This window comes from Bidens hawaiensis, unplaced genomic scaffold (assembly GCF_021521415.1).
Source record: "Bidens hawaiensis isolate Kalapana, Puna unplaced genomic scaffold, B.hawaiensis_p1.1 tig00066379_1, whole genome shotgun sequence".
Classification (NCBI taxonomy): Eukaryota; Viridiplantae; Streptophyta; class Magnoliopsida; order Asterales; family Asteraceae; genus Bidens; species Bidens hawaiensis.
Window position 1 is genome coordinate 24598 of NW_027501814.1, and position 22041 is coordinate 46638.

Below are 22041 nucleotides of genomic sequence, written 5' to 3' on the forward strand. Positions count from 1 at the left end.
TAGATCGTATTTGGAGGATCAATGTCTTCCAAGTCCAAGGTTTTCCTCGGTTGATGCAAGTGACTCTCCTAATGTATCTGAAACGTCAAACGATGTTTCTGAATTTTTCGATGATGCTGATTTTGTTGATTCATCGTCTGTACTGGTAGATGATGCTCAAGAACCTAACGAGCCTATTCTAATTAGTGATGATGCATTATCTGTCTCTTTAGACACTGCGGAGGAGAATAGTACTAATTTAGGTAGTAATGTATCTATTCCTGCGAATCCTACTTTACGGATTCATTCGCAACATCCACAGGATCAGATAATTAGTGATGTGAACGACGGGGTTCGCACAAGGCACCAATTGGCTAACATATGTGATGATCAATCTGATCATAATGTATCTCCTACTGAGGATTCGATTGTTTGTGCTTATGCGGATTTGCACTCTTCGGGTATCCTTAGTATTGCACAATACACCTGCTTTTTATCACAGATATAACCAACAAGTGTCGTAATGGCACTCAAGGAACCATCATGGGTTGAAGCTATGCAGGAGGAGCTGCAACAGTTTGTTAGACTGGGTGTATGGGACTTAATCGACAAACCCGATCGCGTTAAAAAGGTGATTCTTACAAAATGGGTTTTTAAGTGCAAGAAGGACGATCGTGGGGTTATTGTGCGAAATAAGGCGCGTTTGGTCGTTCTTGGTTACAATCAACAGAAAGGCATAGATTATACAGAAGTGTATGCTCCGGTGGCACGACTGGAGGCTATACGAATATTTCTTGCCTATGCAGCCTACAAAAACTTCAAAATTTATCAAATGGATGTAAAATCGGCATTTTTGAACGGAGCAATTCATGAAGAAGTGTACGTGAAACAGCCTCCTGGCTTCGAGGATCCAGACTTTCCAGAGCGTGTTTATCGTTTAAACAAAGCTCTGTATGGTTTGCATCAGGCCCCGAGAGCCTGGTATAGCACGTTGGCTGATCATCTGATTGAAAGTGGATTCAAGAGGGGAACTATGGATTGTACGTTATTTTACAAGAATATGGGTGATGATTTGCTCCTCGTCCAAATTTACGTGGACGATATTATTTTTGGTTCGACAAACGATAGTTTATGCAAAGACTTCGAGAAAACAATGCAGACAAAATTCGAGATGAGTTCGATGGGAGAAATGAGTTTCTTTCTGGGTTTGCAAGTTCACCAGTCTGACGCCGGGTTCTTTATCCATCAGACAAAATATGTGAACGATGTCTTGAGACGATTCAAGATATCCGATGGCAAAATTCCCTCTACCCTCTTCCCGTGGGTCACAATTTATCACCGGATGAATTGGAGGATACTGTAGATCCGACTCTATATCGAGCTATGATTGGATCACTCATGTATTTGACTGCTTCTCGACCGGACATTATGTTTGCTGTCTGTTTATGTGCTAGGTATCAATCGAGTCCCCGAGTGACTCACCTGGCAGCAGTAAGGCGTATCTTACATTATCTGCGGGGAACTCCAGACATCGGGTTATGATACCCCAAAGACGACAACTTTGATCTCACCGCCTTTACTGACTCGGACTATGGAGGTTGCAAGATTAATTTCAAATCGACAACGGCGGGATGTCAATTCTTAGGAAACCGGCTTGTTTCCTGGCAGTGTAAGAAGCAGACAACGGTCTCAACTTCAACAGCCGAAGCGGAGTATGTGGCAGCCTCGAGTTGCTGTTCACAGGTTCTCTGGATCCAGCAACATTTGCGGGATTACGGTTTGAAGTTTCTTACTACTCCTATTTTTATTGATAATTCTGCTGCAATTTCTATCACCAAAAATCCGGTTCAACATTCAAAAACAAAACATATTGAAATCTGTTATCACTTTATTCGTGATTGTTATGAAAAGAAATTAATATCAATTGATAAAATTCATACGGATTTTCAAAAGGCTGACCTTTATACTAAAGCTTTTGACAAAACGCGTTTTCATTACTTGCTTGGTATAAATGGTTTAAAATCTTTCACAGAAATTCAAAAGCTTGGTTAGATCATTTTTTTTGTTTTATTTGTTATTTCATTTTTTATTGTTTTTAGGGGGAGAAAATAGAAAAATACAAAAATAGTGTGGTTTCGTTTGTACAGAAAAATTCTATAAAATCCAAAAACATTCAAATATTGAAAAATCCAAAAACATTGAAAAATGCTCCTCAAAATTGAGTTTTGAAGCAAAAAGGAAAAATGATAGTACATTGACTTAGCGGACCTAACACATGAATAAAGTAGACTAAAAAGTGCCGTAAGATCAATTGTATGATGTGTATGATAGGCTTAACAGATCGTATAAGTGCTTGAAAGATATAAATCTAAATGCTTGCCAAATCTAGTGGTGTTACATCTTGATGCATAGTTAATATCTGTATTAAGTATCAAAAAGCTTTAAAGATTGCTGTGTGTGCATACAGTTTTGAAGAAAATTCTGTTTTATTTTATTTTTAATTTTGCAAAGAAATTCAACTTCATTTTTTCTTTATTTTTATTCAAATCTTGTATCCTCTCCTGCGCGATAAGATTATCCGACCTGAGGGTTAGGATTTGGATTTTCTGCTTTATTTTCTTGGTTTTTCGTATAAAATCTTGGACTTTCTCCGCGCGATAATACGGGATTATCCGAATTGAGAGTTAAGATTTTATGCAACTTCAACTTATTTTATCTTTTTATTTTTGTTAAAATGGAACCTTATCTGCGTATAGTAATACCGATCTTAAGGAAAAATTTTAACTTTCTGCTTTATTTTCTTTTTGTTATTTTTGTATGAGTCACAGCTAATCAATTCAAAGAAGAAAAACGTACATGTGAAATTCAATGTATAAGAGATATGAAACTGTGTCTGACAGGTGGGTTCCACATAAGATTTGTGCTTAATTGAACCTTAAAATGTATCATAAAGTTATGGACGGATCTGTCTAAAGTTTAAAGTGGACAATTATATCTGCAATCATCTTTGGGTTACTTGCATAACGATGTCAAAATTGAAGTGTAGTCTAGGACGTTATTAGTCAATATGATTCCCTGCTCAACTCACAAAAATATGCACTGCTTTTCATTTACTGTGTTTAATTCTTTGCTACTTAAAAATTTTCAAAATATACAAAAAGATTTTATATTCTTTTTATTTTTCTGCTTTAGTTTCGATTTGCCAAGCTAGCGAATTAATCATTGAGAAAAGGAAAAAGAGTTAAACCTCGGAACAAAAAAAAAAATTAAGTTAAATCGTGCTTAACGTATTTTCAATTGGTAAAAATTGATGATTTTAATGTAAAAAATCCGTTTAAGTTAAGTATTACCGATCCACGGTGATCGGGTATTTTAATGTATGCAATTAAAACCCTAATTGGTTTTAATGATTATTTAATTCCTTAAAATGAGACATGGTGATTCGTTAAAAAGTTTAACGAATGTAATACCATTCGTTATTTAAACATAACGAATAAGTTTCTCATTCGTTATAAAGACATTCGCTTCCGTTGTGTATAACGAATGAAAGACATTCGTTTAAACACTTAACGAATAAGAATGGCTAATGTATTATTCGTTAAAGATTAACGAATGACTTAGTTATTCGTTAACAATTTAACGAATGAGAGAAGATTCGTTAAAATTTTTAACGAATGAGATTCAAAAGTTAACGAATGAGGTCATTCGTTAGTTCAAATTTTGAACGAATAACCTCGATTCGTGTGAAATTATTGGATATAATCCCTAGGTTAGACGAATGACGGTTCATTCGCCTATTTCCTATTCCATTGCCATTTCCAAACGAAACTCTGCCAAAATTTTATCAGAATCCATTGCTTGCATATTAGATTCATTGATTGATCTATTTGTCTTCAACAGGTAATGGAGATCATAACCATACCATTCTCATGGAATTTCATCAGTGTTTGAGCGTTAATTGCTATAGTAAAACTATGAATATTCATCGATGAATTATTTGTTAATGAAATTCTTAACTGAATCAACATTAGACTAAAAATCATTGTTTTAAGCACATGCAACTGATTTCCGAACATGTTTAGCCTAATTAATGGATAAAATGTTTGGAAATTCAGAAGATTAATCGATGAATATCGTCGGTTTTGACTTTGATAAGTCAAAATTGATTATAATTTGACTCCAGTGTTAGTCAAATTGATAATTGAGTCCGATTCGTTATCTTTATACCGAACATCACATGATTCGTTGTTGGTGTAACGAATGATAGTCTGATTCGTTAATGGGTTAACGAATAACTTTTTGATTCGTTAAAATAACGAATGGATAGTTAAATTTCATAACGAATCAGATTTGATTCGTTAAATGATTCTAATGAATCTGGGTTATTCGTTAAACTTGATTCGTTACTTGTAACGAATAGGTTAATGATTAACGAATGTCTCTTTTAATGTATAACGAATGTCACATTCGTTTAAAGTTTTTAGCGAATGTGATAGTCATTCGTTAATATGTTGATTATTTTGAAATATTTTGCTAATGTATGTTTGTTCTAAACAGATATGGCACTGTCTTGGAATAAGAGCCACAACATATGTGCATTTGTAGAGCCGAACTTTGAAGATACTCCTATCTTTGGGGGTATGATTCGTTTTCTCATCCGCTCAAGAATCTACAAGGCCATCTCTACCCGAACAGTTGTATATCAGAAGATTATTAGGGAATTCTGGAATACTGCCAGCTTTAATGAAGCAGAAAATCAGATTGAAGCAGTTGTTCAGAATAAGCGGGTTGTGATAGATGTTGGAGTTATTCGAGACTCACTGGGTTTTCATGATACTATTGATGATAGGTGTGAGTTCGATCGAGTGTTGATAAGAGGATTATTCGGCCGAGTAAAGTATAATGGAGATTTAGGTAAATCAATGTACAACAAAGCGAACTTGTGTGAACAATACAAGTATCTGCTTCATGTTCTTATACATTGCCTGGGTGGTCGGAAAGGAGGTTTCGACGAGTGTAGGGTGATGTTACAATCTGCTTTCGTGGCCCTAGTGCTGAATAAACCATTCAATTTCTCTGAATTGGTTTACTATCATCTGAAGGAGAATATCACCAGCAGACACAAATTCTTAATGTATCCTCGTTTTCTGCAAATGATGATCAACGACTTGGTGCCAGACTTGGAGAAAGATCAAGTTGATGTTATGAAGCTAGAACATATGAACGAAGAAACTATGAGACAGTTGAGATCTTATAGAGGTCAGAGTTTGGAAGATCGACCAAGGTATAAACGTTTGATTGGTCATTTAGCAGATGTTGATTATGTCGCGCCATCTAATGATTGTTGGATTCATGACGATTCCGATTCGGAACGTGAAGATGGTGATGGTAATGACGGTGAAGATGATGGTGGTGATGGTGGTCCAGAACCACAAGCTGAGTTAAGTTATGAACAGAAGCGTAAGCGTAAAGGTAAAGAACCGATGACAGAAGAAGGGGAGAAAGTCAAGAAACAAAGAGTTAGAAGGGGTTCGGGGATTGAGATACCAAGCCAGCCTTTTGTACCTTCTACTGCTGTTTCTACTCCTATTATTTCTTCTACTGCATCTCCAGTTCCAGGTGCACAGATTCCACGATCTCCTACTCCTAATATTATATCAGATTTTCCTCGTTCTCCAACACCTGTGCAAATGCCTACGTCTCCAATGCCTCCAACTCTTACTACTATGAGGCCTGATATTCAGTTTGGAGATATATTATATAATGTATTGGCACAGATGCCTACACCACAGCCAACAACACCTGTTACTCCTGTTACACCTATACCGTTGTCGAGGCCTGAGCATTCCTTTATGACATTCAGTCGTCCTCAGGGTCCTATGCAACCAATACATCCTAATTTTTATCTTATGGCTCCTCACGCTCAATGGTTTCATATGATGAATCTGTTGCATTTACAACACACACAAATGCAAGAAGATCGAGCTGCACATGAGCTAGCGCAACGAAACTTACTGAGACATCTTCTTACAGCTCAGCGTGATAATAAAGAACTTCGAGCCCTTGTTACTGCTCAGGGGGAAAGGTTAGACAAACAAGAGGAGATTATTCTTCAACTGACATGCAAAGAAGATGAATTAAAGAACTTGAAAAATAATGAAGATGACCAGGATGGTGCAGGGGGTGGGGTAGATCAGCAACCGGGCGGCGGAAGTTCTACACCGTCGGCGGGTAATAAGACTGATGCTGGTGTTGGTGGTGGATCAGAAGCGAGTAATCTACAGATTGTTCCATATAAATATTACACGAGAGCCAAGCCAATAGATGTTATTCCGGCTAATATGCTTCTGTTTGTAGGATTGGATGGGATTGTTTACAGTATGGTGAATGCAGATGAGATCGAAGAAGGTGAATTTGTTGATCATTCGTAACAAAAGAACAAATTGCCTTACTTCTGGATCTAAACGATGATGAGATTGAGGAATTGGGTAAAAATGTGGATGTGGAGATGGAAGATAGTACTGATACAGGTATTCCTCACGGGAATGTATCTGATTTTGAAGAAGTGGAAATGGAAGATATTACTGCTGAAGAATATCCAGAGTTCTACACAGATAATAACAATAACTCGGGTATTCCATTCTTTACAACTGAGCATTTCAATGCAGCAGAACATTGACTACAGGAAGAAAAAGTTCAGTTAAAAGCTGCTGAATCGAGCTATGTGTCCACTACAGAGAAGAAGAGGAAACGTGCTTTTGATGGTATGTTTGAGCATAACGTTGAAAAGATGAATAAGATGATCGAGACTTTCAGATATTATGATCGAGAAGATGTGAAAGTTGAGAAAGCTCGAGAATCTGCATACCAGATGAAGAAGTATAAGCCTGTTAAAGACATTAAAGGTGATATGGTGGCATGGCAATACGATTCAGATCTTAAGGTATATATCGTTAAGTGGGAGCATGGTATTTATTATTTCAAACGCCCACACGATATTTTATCTATGCCTCGGTGGTATCTACGAACCTTAGCCAATCGTCCGTTTGTTAATCGTGGAGACGATAAATGGGATAGCTGGTTCTACAGGCAGTTATTGCATGAAACCCGCTTTGGTTTCAAATTCTTCCAGCCTCAGGTGCCGAAACACAAATATATTGATGAGATAGATACACGCACAGGATGGAGGAAGTTAATTTTAATAGTGAAACCGCCGAAGACGATGAAGAGGGTTCCGATGAAGATATTCCCTCAGAGTCTTTTCACCTCATTTAATTATTGGTATTATGATAATCGTACAGGTGAAGCGGTTATTGTTTATGGCCAGGGGTCACACACAAAGATGTTACGTGTAATTGATCCGATGTGGCGGGTCAATCTATCTGAGTCTGACAACGACGCGTTATTCACAAGTCAGATCAGATTCGCTAATGTAAAGGATTATGATCTTGCAATGCAGTTTCAGAGGGTTGTTCATGTCTGCTACGCATACAAGATTCATAGCTGCGTTGATTGGAAGACAAAGATGTTTCAACGCTAAAGTATGATAAAGAGCTAGAGACGAGGGGGAGTTTGTTGATACACGTTTTGTACGTCTCAGTCTTTATCAGGGCATTAATGTATTTAGTATAAAGTATAAGGGTCTTAATGTAAATATGGCTAAATGAGTCATTCGCTCTAATGTAATGTTACATTCGTTACCCTGTAACGAATGTAACACATTCGTCTAATTGTAAGCTCATTCGTTAACCCTGTTTAACGAATGAGGGCTATTCGTTATAGGTTAAAGTATTAACGAATGAAAAGTTCATTCGTATGGTTTAATGTAACGAATGACACATTCGTTATTAGTTAAGTTAACGAATGTGGTCATCCCCTATATATATTCTGTAAATTATTCATTAATGTAAGTTTTTTCCAAGTTTCCAAATTTTCAGTTCATTCTCTCTCGTTACTCTGTCATCTCCAAAACGTAATCCAGCTTAATCGTATATCAATCAACATGTGTATCGTTGTTATCAAGATCTAGATCCGTATTCAAGTTTCAATCAATTGCTTATTTTGTTGTAATGTAGACTCAAGTTTACACTTGAGTTCACAACAATTCTCACACTCAATAATGACTTGGGTTGTTATTGTCTCGTGTGACTCGTTCATGGATAATTTAAAAGACGAGTTAGTACAAACCTCCTCGATCTTCGCCATACAGGCAAACGATTCAGTTTGGTCGGCAGTTGAGTTATCAGAATCCGTCTCTGATTCTGAACTGTCACTTTCTTTAGTTAAGTTATAACCACTGGCATCTTCAAAATCCTCCATAGGTTCAACCATGGCGAGATTTGTCTGGTTTCCCAATAATCATTGTGACCAATTAAGCTCATTTACGACCAAGGCTTGTGAGCTAGCAGCCTTGACCTGATCCCCTTCTGATGTCTTCTTCTTCTTTGATATGGTAGAATTTTCCCAGAAGACCGATCAGCATTACGAGGACCCAAATACTCCTTTTTCAGCTTGTCGCATTCTTTGACGAGTGTCCAAACTCACTGCAATTGTAACACTTGACCTTTAATTTATCAAACCCAACCCTCTTGTTCAATGAATGTAGATCTTTGCCGGTCCTTTGCATAAATTGCTTTACTTTACGAACAATCATGGCTATATTCCGTTACAGGTCAATGATTTCAAGGTCATCAGCATCAATCTGATCATAGTCTTCGTCCGTTAGTTCGCTTGTAGCTATCTTACACCCAACTAATTATTCGTAAGAAGTCATGAATGCACTCAAGAATGGTGGAGAGCTAGACCGACTCGATCCAGATCCCGTATTAGCACCGGATGCCATGAAGCATACGTTAGGATTCGTATTACCGATGGAAGTCCCATATGGAGAACTTGGCGTGTAGAATGTTGTAATAGGAACTGAGCCCTGAGTGGTGCTTGCAGGTAACGACCCTCGATAAAGAGTGTGATTTTGATTGTCTTTCAGAGACGTTTGGCATTTCATATCATACTCTCTCTCTCTCTCTCTCTCTCTCTCTCTCTCTCTCTCTCTCTCTCTCTCTCTTCCAATTTGTTGATGAATTCATCAGCGGTAAGTTCATCATTACAGAAGTATCCGTTTTCCTTAAGTACAAGCAGGAAAGTTGAATACGATTGTGGCAACGCATTCTTTAAACTGTCAATTTTGTCCACTTCAAACGGCTCTAATTTACCCGTAGACATTTCAGCAATGAGATGACAAAAACGGCTAATCATCTCCTCAATGGTTTCGTTCTTGAGAAGCGAAAAATTCCTGAATTGAAATTTCACCAAGGTCTTTTTGCTTTCAAGAGTATTCCCTAAACTTCTGGTTTTCAGGGAAGCAAACAATGTAGCCCACGTTTTGATATGGGTAAATTGATGAAATATATTCTCAGGAAGAGCCATAGTCAACGTCGAGTATGCTTTCGTCTCGTTTTCAGCATCCTTAATTTCATTTGCCTCGTACAAATGAAACATCTTATCTATGAACCCAGTCGTCTCACTTCCCACTTGCGGTATCTTATACACGACATCAAGATGTCTAACGCTACTTGGATGAACAGACCCAATGTGAGCTCGGAATCTCGGTTCCCATCGAGCAAATTTTGACAACTTGAGTAGTTTAGGACATTTATTATAAGATCCGATCTCATTGTCCATAGTAAGCATCTGTTGCATCAGTGCGTTTTGAGAAACAAGTGCGTAATACGAAGCTTGGTTTAATGAAGCCATGATTTATCAATTATCAGAAAGTCAAAGGACTTGAATTGACAAAATTTGAAACTTGAATCACACGAATGGGTACTGTTCACACGAATGAACAAGATACTGTTTACACGAATAAGGTTTCACGAAAGAGTTTTGACGAATTGTGTATAAGTAACGAACAAGTAGTTTAACGGATGATGTTGAGATAACGAATGTGTACAGTATTTTAAAGAATGGCACGGTTAGCGAATATGTTTTAATGAATGTATGGTAAATTGGTTATTGTAACGAATGTGTACACTGAATTAGCGAATGACAGGTTTAACGAAAGGCAGATTTAATGAATAAGTCCATGAATGATTTGGTACGAATGAGAAGATTATACGAATGATCAGTTAGATATTAACACGAAAGAGATTTAATGAGATATCACCGAAAGAACGAATGTGCATTCGTCTTAACGAATGTGCCTTCGTCGGTGTTTATCAATGTCCAAACCATGTCCAGATCTTCAAACTCTATCAAACCAATCCAATTCAACCTAAAATCTAATTCAATCAACTCGGAACTTGATTCCGAACTGTTTCGGACTTAAACCAAACTCAAATACACAACAAACAGACCAATTCAAGCCTCAATTCAAACTTTATTTCAAACCGCCACTAACGTTCCTTCAATCAACCTTCATAACGCATCCATTTCAATCCAATATCCAATCAAACCTTCAAAACCATTCCAATTACCATTAATTCTCACTCTAATTACTCTTAAATCGTTCAATTACAGTCAATTGAAGCAATCTTTGTTTGCCGGAATTACATTTAACTGAGCAAGCAATCAAATCATGTTGAATTAACTGATTATGAACTGAATACAATACGATTAGATTGTCACACCCCGACTAGCACTTTGCAAAAGCGTAAAATGGGAATGTAACAGACACCTCTGGTATCAATACATTGTTTATAAAGAAACATTACAAACTAATTTACAATATATTACATTTCCTTGTTTTATCATCGTTTTACAGTCTATGTGATACAAACCAAACTAGTTCGTTAACTATACGATCTTACTACTAACTTCCTTGCTTCTATTCACATAGCATCAACCACACACCTTGGGCAAGTAACAGATCACCAAATCATTCCGATTTAGGTACACCTGAAAAGCAGTTTAAAACGGGTCAACTACTAGAGTTAGTGAGTTTCACGAGTTTCAAGAAAACAGTAATGAGTATTCACAAGTTAACACTTGTAATCATGAAATAAGTATGTATGTATGTAAATGATGTAATTATGCTAAGTTACAGTGAAGCCTTGACTGTATGTGATGCGTGCATCCATTTCCCACGCTCAATCAACCACTGTGGCTCCCCTTCCGCCCACCACATGCCCCGGTAGCTATGTCTAACACTACATAGCCTGTTTGTATAAATATGGTCATGTGCAACCGGCGCTATGTGACACGGCAACCAGGCCGATTCCGTTTGGGTTTCTCAAACCAATAGTACTATTCACAAGCCACCGGCTCGAAGTTAATCACTGTGTTAGTGGGGACTTTCTTGTGTTAGCACTTAGATAATTCACATCGATACATGTTTCATGTATGTATAAGTAATCAAACATGCTTTTCACCCCAAAAGTTCATAAAACAGTTCAGAAGTGGGGTCATGAAACTCACTGTTTAGTAGATAATCAGTAGCACGTCTGTTCGAGATTTGTATAACTTGCAATCACGGTTTCCTATAATCAATATTATAATAATATTAATATTTTAATATTATTATAATCATAATACTAAACTGGGCCCGTATAACTAATCTGGGTATAGCTGGAACGCCCAGAAAGTGGCAATAGGCTTAGGTTGTGATGTTGTTCAATGTCTAATACTTAAAACCAAACTTGGCTCAGATTCCCGTTTTCCCAGCTGGGCCAAGTTGTTCGTTTACACGTTCAGAAAACAGTTATGGGAAAATAAGTTTGGGTAAATGTATTGGTTAATAAAATGATTAAGTTATAAAGAAGGATCACATACTGGGGTCCCGGATTAGCCACGGGGCCCGTTCCCGTTTATTCAGTTTGATTTAAGAAGAAACGCGCACAATCCACCCGGGTTGTCCAGGTTTCTCATAGAAAAGTTTGTTTTTACTTAATTAGTCCAAAAATATTATTTTTGATCACTCTTGGTGTTTTGATATTCCTGCAGGTTCGTTAATCGCGAACTTGCCGGTTTTTATAAAAACTGAATTTGTTTAATCTTCAAATTAGCATAATTAATTAACCGTTAATCATTAAATTATGAAAAGTTAGCCACTTATCAATTAAAATATGTATATTTTTATAAAAATATTTCTGGAATATTTACTGATTTATTAATTTATAAAAATTCATTTTATCAGCTATATTTCGCCTGAAAATCGTCCGTTTATCCCAAAAAATTTCCAAAAATTCCACAAAAATTCATGAATACTCAAATAATGTCCCAAAACAACCTGTATCAATTCCAGAATGTAAAAAGCTCATGCAATATTCTTTTCGGCCCAAATTCGGCTATAAAAATTCACACGAACGCATATACACAAAACACCTTTAGACTTCTCCAAATAATCCCAAAATTCATATGTGATCAAAATACATCATATCTGAGTTCCCAGAAAAATTTCATAATTTTTGAAGTATTTTAGCTATTTTTCCCAAATAAACGTCCCAATTCGGTAATAAATTCGCCAAATATTCTCGAATGGTCAAAAAATTACCAAATTTGAACAGGGACTCATTGACATAGTCCCTAATGTCCCTGAAAAATTTCAAGGCATAATAATATTCACATCATAACCTTAACCTAAACAGCCCGTAAGCGAGTGTTTCGGCATTACCTTAGCGGTTTTGGTTCGTTTCCGCTTTTCTAATCAACTTTTCAAACTCTTTTGCTCCTATGTAGGCTAGATACAAGTTCTTATATCACAAACCAAGCAATTTTCATCAATAGAACAGCCCTTTAACTTAGGGTTTCGGCTAGTACACAAAAACGAACTTTTGAACCATAAAAACGCTGTTTCAACCCTTTAATCCGTGTTTATGGCCAAAAAAACTATCAAACCAAGTTCCTTAACAGGTGTATGATCAAAACATGTTTATGGACCATTTTTAGGGTTTTTACATGATTAGGAATGATTTTTTGCAATTAAGACATGTTTTTATGGTATTAATCAAGGTTAAACACGTGTAAAAGTAGCTTATTTAAGTGGTTTACCATAGGGTTTAGAAGGTTTCTGGAAATTTTGGTTGTAGCTACTTGGACCTCAACTTTTAATCAAATAAAATGAATAAACAAGCTTACATAACAAGTTTTACTAAAAAAATGGGGGTGGGGTGGTAGCTGCGATCGGGATTGCTTATGGGCCCATTCTGGCCTGTTTTGGCCCAATGATCTGGTTATACACGCCAAAACACGAAAAGCCGAGTCCAAATTTAGTTCGGGTTCGGTTTTTAGCGCGAAAAACTTATCGGGTGCGTTAAACAGTGCGAAAATGAGTGTTTTTCGGCTAGTTTTGTGTAAAATTATAAAAACATACTATATGTTTGTAAAAATCAAAAGTATTTTCATAGATCGCTTAAAACATTTCAAATAAGGGTTTGGTAAGTCTTTTTCGGCTTAACGGATGATACAATGCTTGGTTTGTAACTATCTTTCGCGTTTAAATCTATAGCGGGTAGTTAAACGAGCATGTTTTCGTTTAACTTTTTTGCTATCAAACTAAGGCCATATTACTAATATTTTAGCTTGTATTAAACGTATAACACTTATAGATGGCCCCCCAGGATATCTGGGTCATAACCCGACCCGTTTGGTTAATCGTTCGTTTGTTAAGCAAAAAGCGTTTATTTGCTTAATCGATAAATACGTACTGAGGTGTACCTTGTTTTGGCTCAAATGTCACATAGATCTTGAACAAACACGAAGATCTGATTCAGTGGCTCTGATGCCACTTGAGAAAGCCTGTTAGAGCTTGAGCCGGATCTAGATCATGATGACAACATGTTTGTTCATCCTGGAATATACGATTAGCTGCTTGATTTACTTTAGTGTGTGTTCTGAGAGGAGTTGGACAGAGTAATGATGCAATACAATTATCAAAGACTTGTTATTCCATTAATGATAATTTACAGAATATATATAGAGATGACCACATTCGTTTAGTTAATACTTAACGAATGTGTCATTCGTTACATTAAAAGTCATACGAATGAGACATTCATTCGTTATACATTACAAACTACGAATGGCCTCACTTTCGTTATGTCACATTCGTTAAGAAAGGTTAACGAATGGAACTTACATTAGACGAATGTGACACATTCGTTACGGAGTAACAAATGTGTCTTACAATATAACACAATGTTAAGTAATATAACACAATATCAAGGAAAAAAAACACAATCAATAGCAAAAATAACATCAAACACAATGATAAATAAAAAGATAGAATGGGCTTTTTTCCTCAGCGTTGCCTGTTTTTTTTTTACCAAGGAAACGGAGAAACAATTTAGTTTTTGTATTTTTTTCGTTTTCTTTTTATATTTTGAGTTATGATTTTGTTTTCATTAATTCTTTTTATTTTTTTCAACGGTTTTTATTTTACCACAAATCCTTATTATTCTTCTTATTTTTGTCCTTATTTATAAAATAAATTGTCCCTCTAAAAGAAATGGCTATTTCAAACCTGAAAGTGAAAAATTTTCATTAAAATTTTCCCATAATGAGTTTTAATTTAATTAATAAGTTTAAAAAGGAAGTCTAAAATGAGTTTAATGAAGAGAAAATAAAAAAATAATTATTATTATGGGTTGATTAAATAAAGAAAGAAGTTATATTAGATTTGTTAAATAAAGTAATAAATAAGAAATATATATTTGGGTCAAGTTATTCTACAAAGAGGAATAAAAATGAGAAGCATGAAAAGGATTTATAGTCATATAAAAAACCCCTTAAAAAATTAATTAAAAAAATCATAACTCAAAATATAAAAAAAAAACAAAAAAAGTAAAAACGTAAAAATGCTTTCACCGTCTTCCTCGTTCTTAAAAAAATAAAATAAAATAAATAAAATAAAAAAAACAATGTTGAGGGGAAAAATCATTGTGTTTTTTTTATCATTGTGTTTATTTTCGTCATTAATTGTATCTTTTTTTCCTTACATTATGTGTTTTTCTTGATATTGTGTTATAATACTCAACATTGTGTTATATTTTGTTCGGGATTGTGTTATATTTTGTAATCTATTTTTTTTTTGTAGTTATAATTGTGTATTTTGTTCATTTTCGTCATTGTATCTTTTCAGCGCTTTTTTTTAACGGGAATGATGGGGGAAACATTTTAGTTTTTTAAAAAAATTTTATTTGTATTTATATTTTTAATTATGATTTTTTTATTATTATTTTTTGAAATTATTAAGGATTTTTTGTATGGTCATAAATCTTTCTCCCACTTCTCATTTTTGTATCCTATTGTATTTTAATTTTTTCCATATTTATTTTAGTAAATATTTTTAAATCACCTATCTTGATAAATAATTTTTCCACCTCATCCTTTTCGGTTAAAAACTTTCCATTTAGTGTATCTTGCTAAATGTTGGTTTGTTTCCGTTATTTTTGGTATGTATATTTTCTTTAGCAACCTTTTAGATCACTGAAGAGCTGGTGGTATATTTGATAATCTTCATTTCCCGTCATCATTTCAATCATTTTCTTGTAAAGTTATAATAAAAACCCTGTCTACATACATAGAGAGAGTAATTATAAGTCTTTAACTAATTGATCAATTATTTATGGTTTTAAAGTGTAATGCTTCTTGTGTAAACGTACACAAGTTACATATTAATAAAAAACGATAGTCAAATTAATGAGCTTAGATGTTTTATTCATATTAGCATTGTTTCTCCACATGCACATCCATAATCTATCAATAATATATATAAACGAAGCCCCTAAAATCCTATGTGTCGCGATGTGATCGCTTCCTCCTTTTATGGAAGCCACCAGATTACTTGATATTTAAATAAAGGTCTCTCATTGATTTAACCCAAATTCATGAGTATGGATCTTACCAAAACTAGATAGCTCTTAAACGGGTTATAACTTCTCATTAAATTAGAAATTAATCTTATCAATTATTTGATATGAAAATCCTATAAAATAGAGATATACTAAAATTTAGTAATATCCAATTTAAAAAGAAAAGGATATTATTTATAATTAATAAACAATTTTATAGTAAAAAACATAAGTGGGTCATGAGTCACCAAATCCAGATAGTTTTGAAACAGGTTATATCATATCATTTATTTATGAAACTCTTTCACATTAAACCCTAGGTATATTATTAACTTTCTTACAATAAAGAAAATTAAAATCCAAAAAATAAATATTAAAAATGAAAAATGTAAAATAACCATTATCTCAAGCCATCAGATTGCTTTATATGTAAATGAATGTTTCTCATGCATTTGACCCGAATTCAGGGGTAAAGGTCTCACCAAATCCAAATAGCTCTTAAACAAGTTATAACATCTCATTATATTAAAAATTAACCTCATAAAATATTTGATATGAAAATCTTATAAAATAGGGACATGCTAAAAATTAATATTCTATTTTATTTAAAATGAAGATATTATTTATAATTAAGAAACAATTTTATAATAAAGAAAATAAACTGGTAATGGGTATCACCAAACCCAGTAGCTTTTAAACCGGATTATAACATATCATTTATTTGTGAAACGATTTTATCATCAAACTCAAGTATATTAATTATTAACTTTCTTACAATAAATAAAATTAATCAAAATATACATATATAAACAATAAAAATGAATTATGTAAAACAACCCCGTAATTTAAGGAATAAAATCTAGTATAAGTAATATAATAACCTATACATGCGTAGATGATGTAACCTACACCTAAACCAACAATCAAACTAGCTTCTTCACGTATGTTCGAATTTCAGGGGAGATGGATTGGAATATAAAGTATAAAATATTACTTTTATATCTTTCTCTTTTGTTTTTAAATTTTTAAAATTATAAAATGAATGGATTGTTGGCTCAATTATTATTTGGCCCGAGTGTGTAGGGCCAAACCAAAGAATTAAAAACGGTTATAGAGTTGCTTAATGACCAAGTTAAGGTTATTAGGTTTTTTAAGCTAAGTTGAATTCACATTATATATAGATTCAACTAAGTTAAAGTTCATTAAAGAGATACACGAGTTATGTGTAATAGGGTTTTTTGAGTTATATTTCCTCTATAATATGTTAAGAGTACGTTATTCGATGTTTATTGTGTGTGTTTACGTTTTGATAAGCTATATCAATTCGTTCTTGATGTTTTATTCCCACCGCCAGCAACGAGACGACAGGTATATAAAATGTACTACAATAGGGCCAAGTACGGTTCGGTTCGGTTCTTTTCCGTTTTTAGGTAAAACCAAAACCGAAACCAAAAAATCGGTTTTTCAAATTCACAAACCGATTGATTTTCGGTTTTTCGGTTTTTTCGGTTTTGGTTCGGTTATAATCGGCTTTTTTTGTGTGTGTAGACATTGCAAAAAATTCCAAAAAAATGAAAATGCACATTAGATTCAAAACACAACAAACTTGCAACGCTACTAGAGTTTAAAATTCAATAAAGTTCTTAACATTAAAAGTTTAGTTTCAATCTTCATTCTTCATCTTATTCATCTTCAAAGTTTACTCCAAATCTTAATCATCTTCATAATCTTCATTATCATCAACGGTAGATCCTTTTAGTATTTTGCTTTGGGTCATAACATCTAAAAAAACACATATAATTGTATTAATATTGAAGTAAAAATACATATCAGTTCGGTTCGTTTTTTTTTTGGTTTTTTAAAAATGAAAAACCGAAACCGAAAATTCGGTTTTTCAAAAAAACAAAAAATTAACCGTCGCTTAATGCTTCGGTTTTGTTTTTTTGGTTAATTCAGTTTCGGTTCGATTAATTCGGTTTTCTGCTCACCCCTACAATCATCTACGGTTAACTACATACACAAATAAATATACATAGTTTTTCTTTTTCCTTTTTTCGAAAGGAAATATACATATTTAACCAGCTGCATATATCAATTCATCAGGCTTGGTCCATAGGCCCGCCAAATAAGGCAACGGTTTTGGGCCTCTACTATTTCTAGGCGTCCAATTTTATATGAGTTATGTACTATATCTTTTAAAACTGGAATTTTTTTCATTAAGAACTTGATTGGCCACGAGTAGGGTTGAGCACAGTTCGGTTTGGTTCGGTTATTAGGCGAAACCCAAACCGAAACCGAAGTAATCGGTTATTTGAATATGCAAACCTTTCGGTTTTCGGTTTTCCGGTTTTTCGGTTAATTACGGTTTCGGTTCGGTTATTTTCGGTTTTTTTTCAATTATGTGTTGACATTGCAAAAAAAAAATAAAATAAAATGAAAATGCAAATTTTAAGCTTGTGTAAGAACGTGTTAGAGTACCACAGTCCACATATATATTGAATTCAAAGAACAAAAATAGCCACGTGTTACGTGGAATTATATGAATACAAAGTTGCTAAATAGAGTTTAAAAACTACAAAGCATTAAAAGTTTAGTCCCGATCTTCATTCTTCATCTTATTTATTTATTCTAAAAGTTTAGTCCATTCTTCATCATCTTTTACCTTTTTCATCATCAATTGGTTCGGTTCGGTTTTTTTCGGTTTTTAAAAAGTGGATAACCGAATTGAAACCGAAATTTCGGTTTTTCAAAAAAACAAAAAATTAACTGTCGGTTAATGCTTCGGTTCAGTTTTTTTGGTGCGGTTTTTTCGGTTAATTTGATTTCGATTCGGTTAATTTAGTTTTCTGTTCACCCCTAGCCACGAGAGTGAGACCCATTTCATTAATTATTCATCCTTATTATGGTACAAAAACTAAAATAAAAATAAGGACATAAGCTAATGCCGGCCATAGTTAGAATCTTAGATTCTTTAAAGCTAAATTTTTTATAATGTCAAATAGAGTTCAGAAGTTTGAATCCGACCATTTTAAAAGGTTAAAGAAACAAAAAAATTATAACTCCACCAATTATAAACTTATTAGTTTATTATTGCCGATCCTAAGCTCGAAAAAGAAAGAAGGCTTACATCAAATAGATTTTTGAAAAAGACCTTAATATTTTAATTCGCTTTCGGCCTCCACAAACGTTGAGACGGCCCTACTATTCATAAACATATCTTAAACTTGTATAACTAACAATCATAAACAATTAATTATTAAACTAAAAATAAGAATATATACAATCTTACAAAACAAAAACATTTTCCGTTCTTTACACCGAGTAAACTGGTTGACCAGTTATACCATAAGCCATTTCAATATCAAATCGGATTTATGTACAAAAAGTAGAGAAATGCACCTCCAAAATCGAATCTGTGTCGTTCAAAACCCATTCTTTTGAAATCAAGGCCCCCGTAACTGAACAAATTATCACACAAAAACCAAACAAATCCAATGACCAATATCTCACACAACCCCATGATGTTCCCCCAATCTTTACATCTACATCGTCCCGGTATTTATCTTAGAAGTAGACGAGTGTATAAGTCGTCGTTCAGAATAATATTCTACATCATACCCATCTGAATGTTCGACAATCACTCTGAGACACACCACACTTTCACCGACTTATCCAAACTACCACTATAAACCACCCACTTCCCCGCCGACCCCTCGCTAGAGTTCTCCCTTTCGATCGCCAAACACTTCACTGGTCCTGCATGCCCCATCAGCACCGACAAACAACTATGAATATTATTCTCCTCCCTCTTCCACACACATATTGTCTTATCAGCCGAACCACTAAACACCAACTTTCCGGCCGCTGCTAAACACAACACCGCTAGCTGATGCCCCTTTAGGGCCCCACCCTGTAATATTTTCTCCTTTTCCCTTGACCAAAAATTAACCAACCCATCCGACAACCCACAGTACACAAACAAACCGGTTTCCGACACCGCCAACGCTGTCACCGCACATTCTTGATCCAACAACGTTTCCACGTAGTTATGTTTCATTAATTTTTCATTCCATTCTCGTTTCCAAACCTTAACAAAGCCGTCAGCAGATCCGGTCAATACCAGACTGGATTGACCGGATCCTATAGCCACAATGGTGTTGACTGCGTCATCATGCGCTTTCACGGACTCCAAACACTTCGAACTCGACATTTTCCAAACCTTAAACGTTCGGTCCCACGAACACGAATACAAAAGACCTTCATATTCGTCGATACTAAGACAAGAAATCGCGTCACAATGTTTGATCCAAAGGGTGGTGCATTTACGTCTCACTTCGACGTAATTATGAGGTTTTATCGATGATTTAAGAACGTCTAAACGCGTCGGAAATGTTCCGACGCGTTTGTGGTTGGTTGGGTCTTTTGTACTTTTTTTCCAAATGCGGATTTTTCCGTCCTGGTGCCCGGTGAACACGCGATCACCGGACAATATTATCGCTTTCACTAAGCCACTGTTGGACTTAAAGGCGGTGACTTCCGTTAAGTTTCTCCACACGCGGATGTTTTTGCTGCCAGAACCGGTGTAGAGCAGGTCGGCGGAGCAGGCGAGTGAATATATGTGGCCTTCTTCCCGGTAAAGAGACCCCACGAGTCCGTCACTACAAAATACATGCAAGAAACCTAAATTTTTAATAACTTTTTGAAATGTTAAAAAGTGTACAAAACTATTTAATTCTACTTATTTTTTGGTCAAGAACATTATGAAAGGATTTATTCCGCAACCCTACTCATCTAGATGGACGAGACTGTGTTCCCCCTTCTTTCCGCCCAAAAATCCAACCTTCATTTCGATCTTTTTTCCCGCTGCTCCATTTTCTTCTTTGTTTGGCATGGCATCCAACAATTACTCCCCGCGGCCAGCTTAATTCATCTCTCTCGATACCACAGAAGGTGAAGCGGTATGGGTACCGGCTTCTAAGTTCCCACCCCTCCCACCACCTACTGAAAATATTTTCTTTTTAATTTTAGGTTAAGTTTTAGTGACTAGTTTCTTAAACCTTAACAATGAGATAATCTATTATTAATTCACTTACTTTTAGTTTTTCAGTTATTTCAAATTTTCATTGGCGCGGAAGTGAATATCTGGGTTGAAGGTTGAGGTTCTCAATATCCAATCCAATCTCAACTCAATTGGGTTTTATTGTAGCAGGCATCTGGACAACGGGTTTTCCCCGTAACACAAGATGGCGGACTTATGCTATCCAGCGTTGTCTGCGATCCGGGTATATGAGGTCGTCTTTTGCCTTTGGTTTACCCAAGATATCTAGGCTTGATTAATTCATTACTCGTTCAAAAAAAAGGTAACAAACGACTCAGGCTAAAAATACTTTTTTATTTTTTTAAACTAATTTAAGTGAAATACTTTCTTTTAACATTTAGGTCCCAAATTATTTTTTCACTTGTTTTTTATATAAACTTAACAATAAAATAATCTATAATTTCACTTAACTTTAGTTTTTTATTTATTTCAAATTTACTTATAAAAATTGCGTATAAGTTTAAGTTGAGAAAAAATATATTTAGGAATTGCGAATTTTTTATATACTACAGGTTTAACCGATACTAATGGATAATTACAAAAATAAACGAATATAGGGTTTTCTACCACAATGTTTTAAAGAATAAAGACCAATACGGAGCATAAGGTTACATTATCTATAAGAAAGAGAGAGGGAGAGAAAAAAGCTTACGTACAATTGGGTGGGTTGTTGAGTTCCATTCTTGTGGTAACTGGAGCTGGCCATTCCCTTGTTGAACCATGGAGGGAAAGGAGAAGTCTGGGTCCACGGGGACATCAAAATGGGTGAAGACTCGTCGCTTAAACGGTTGGGATCATAGCCGGAGAAGTTGCTAAGAGGGCTGCTTAAGTCATCCGGAAAAGTTGGGTCGGAATTATGCATCAGGTTGGTGGTAATTTTTGGAGGTAAATAAGGGGAGTCCCTCAATGGCATTGTGATTCTACGTTCCACTTCCGGCATTCAAGGTTTCCGGTGATGAAAGAGCAAAATGAAAGGAGGGGAAGAGTGAGAGTAATTGTTAATGTCGGGAGATTGGTATATATAAATACAATATTTCATATTTGAGTTGGAGGAGGTGAAAGAGATGTTGCCAAGTGGTTATATGGAAGTAACTTCATTGTGTACTATAATAATAATAATAATAGTGGGTTTTTACGTATTTTTTCATACTAAACCTACTAATTTACATATTTATCCAA

General features: G+C 34.9%; 1 protein-coding gene across 1 annotated transcript; it reads right to left on the minus strand.

Annotated features, from left to right (window-relative positions):
* Positions 1-19401: 19401 nt before the first annotated feature.
* LOC143604741 (protein JINGUBANG-like) lies at positions 19402-21802 on the minus strand. Its single transcript, XM_077081133.1, has 2 exons — positions 21519-21802; positions 19402-20422 (listed from the first exon to the last, which is right to left on the minus strand). Exons 1-2 carry the CDS (start codon positions 21800-21802, stop codon positions 19402-19404), a joined length of 1305 nt encoding a protein of 434 aa, XP_076937248.1.
* Positions 21803-22041: the final 239 nt, after the last annotated feature.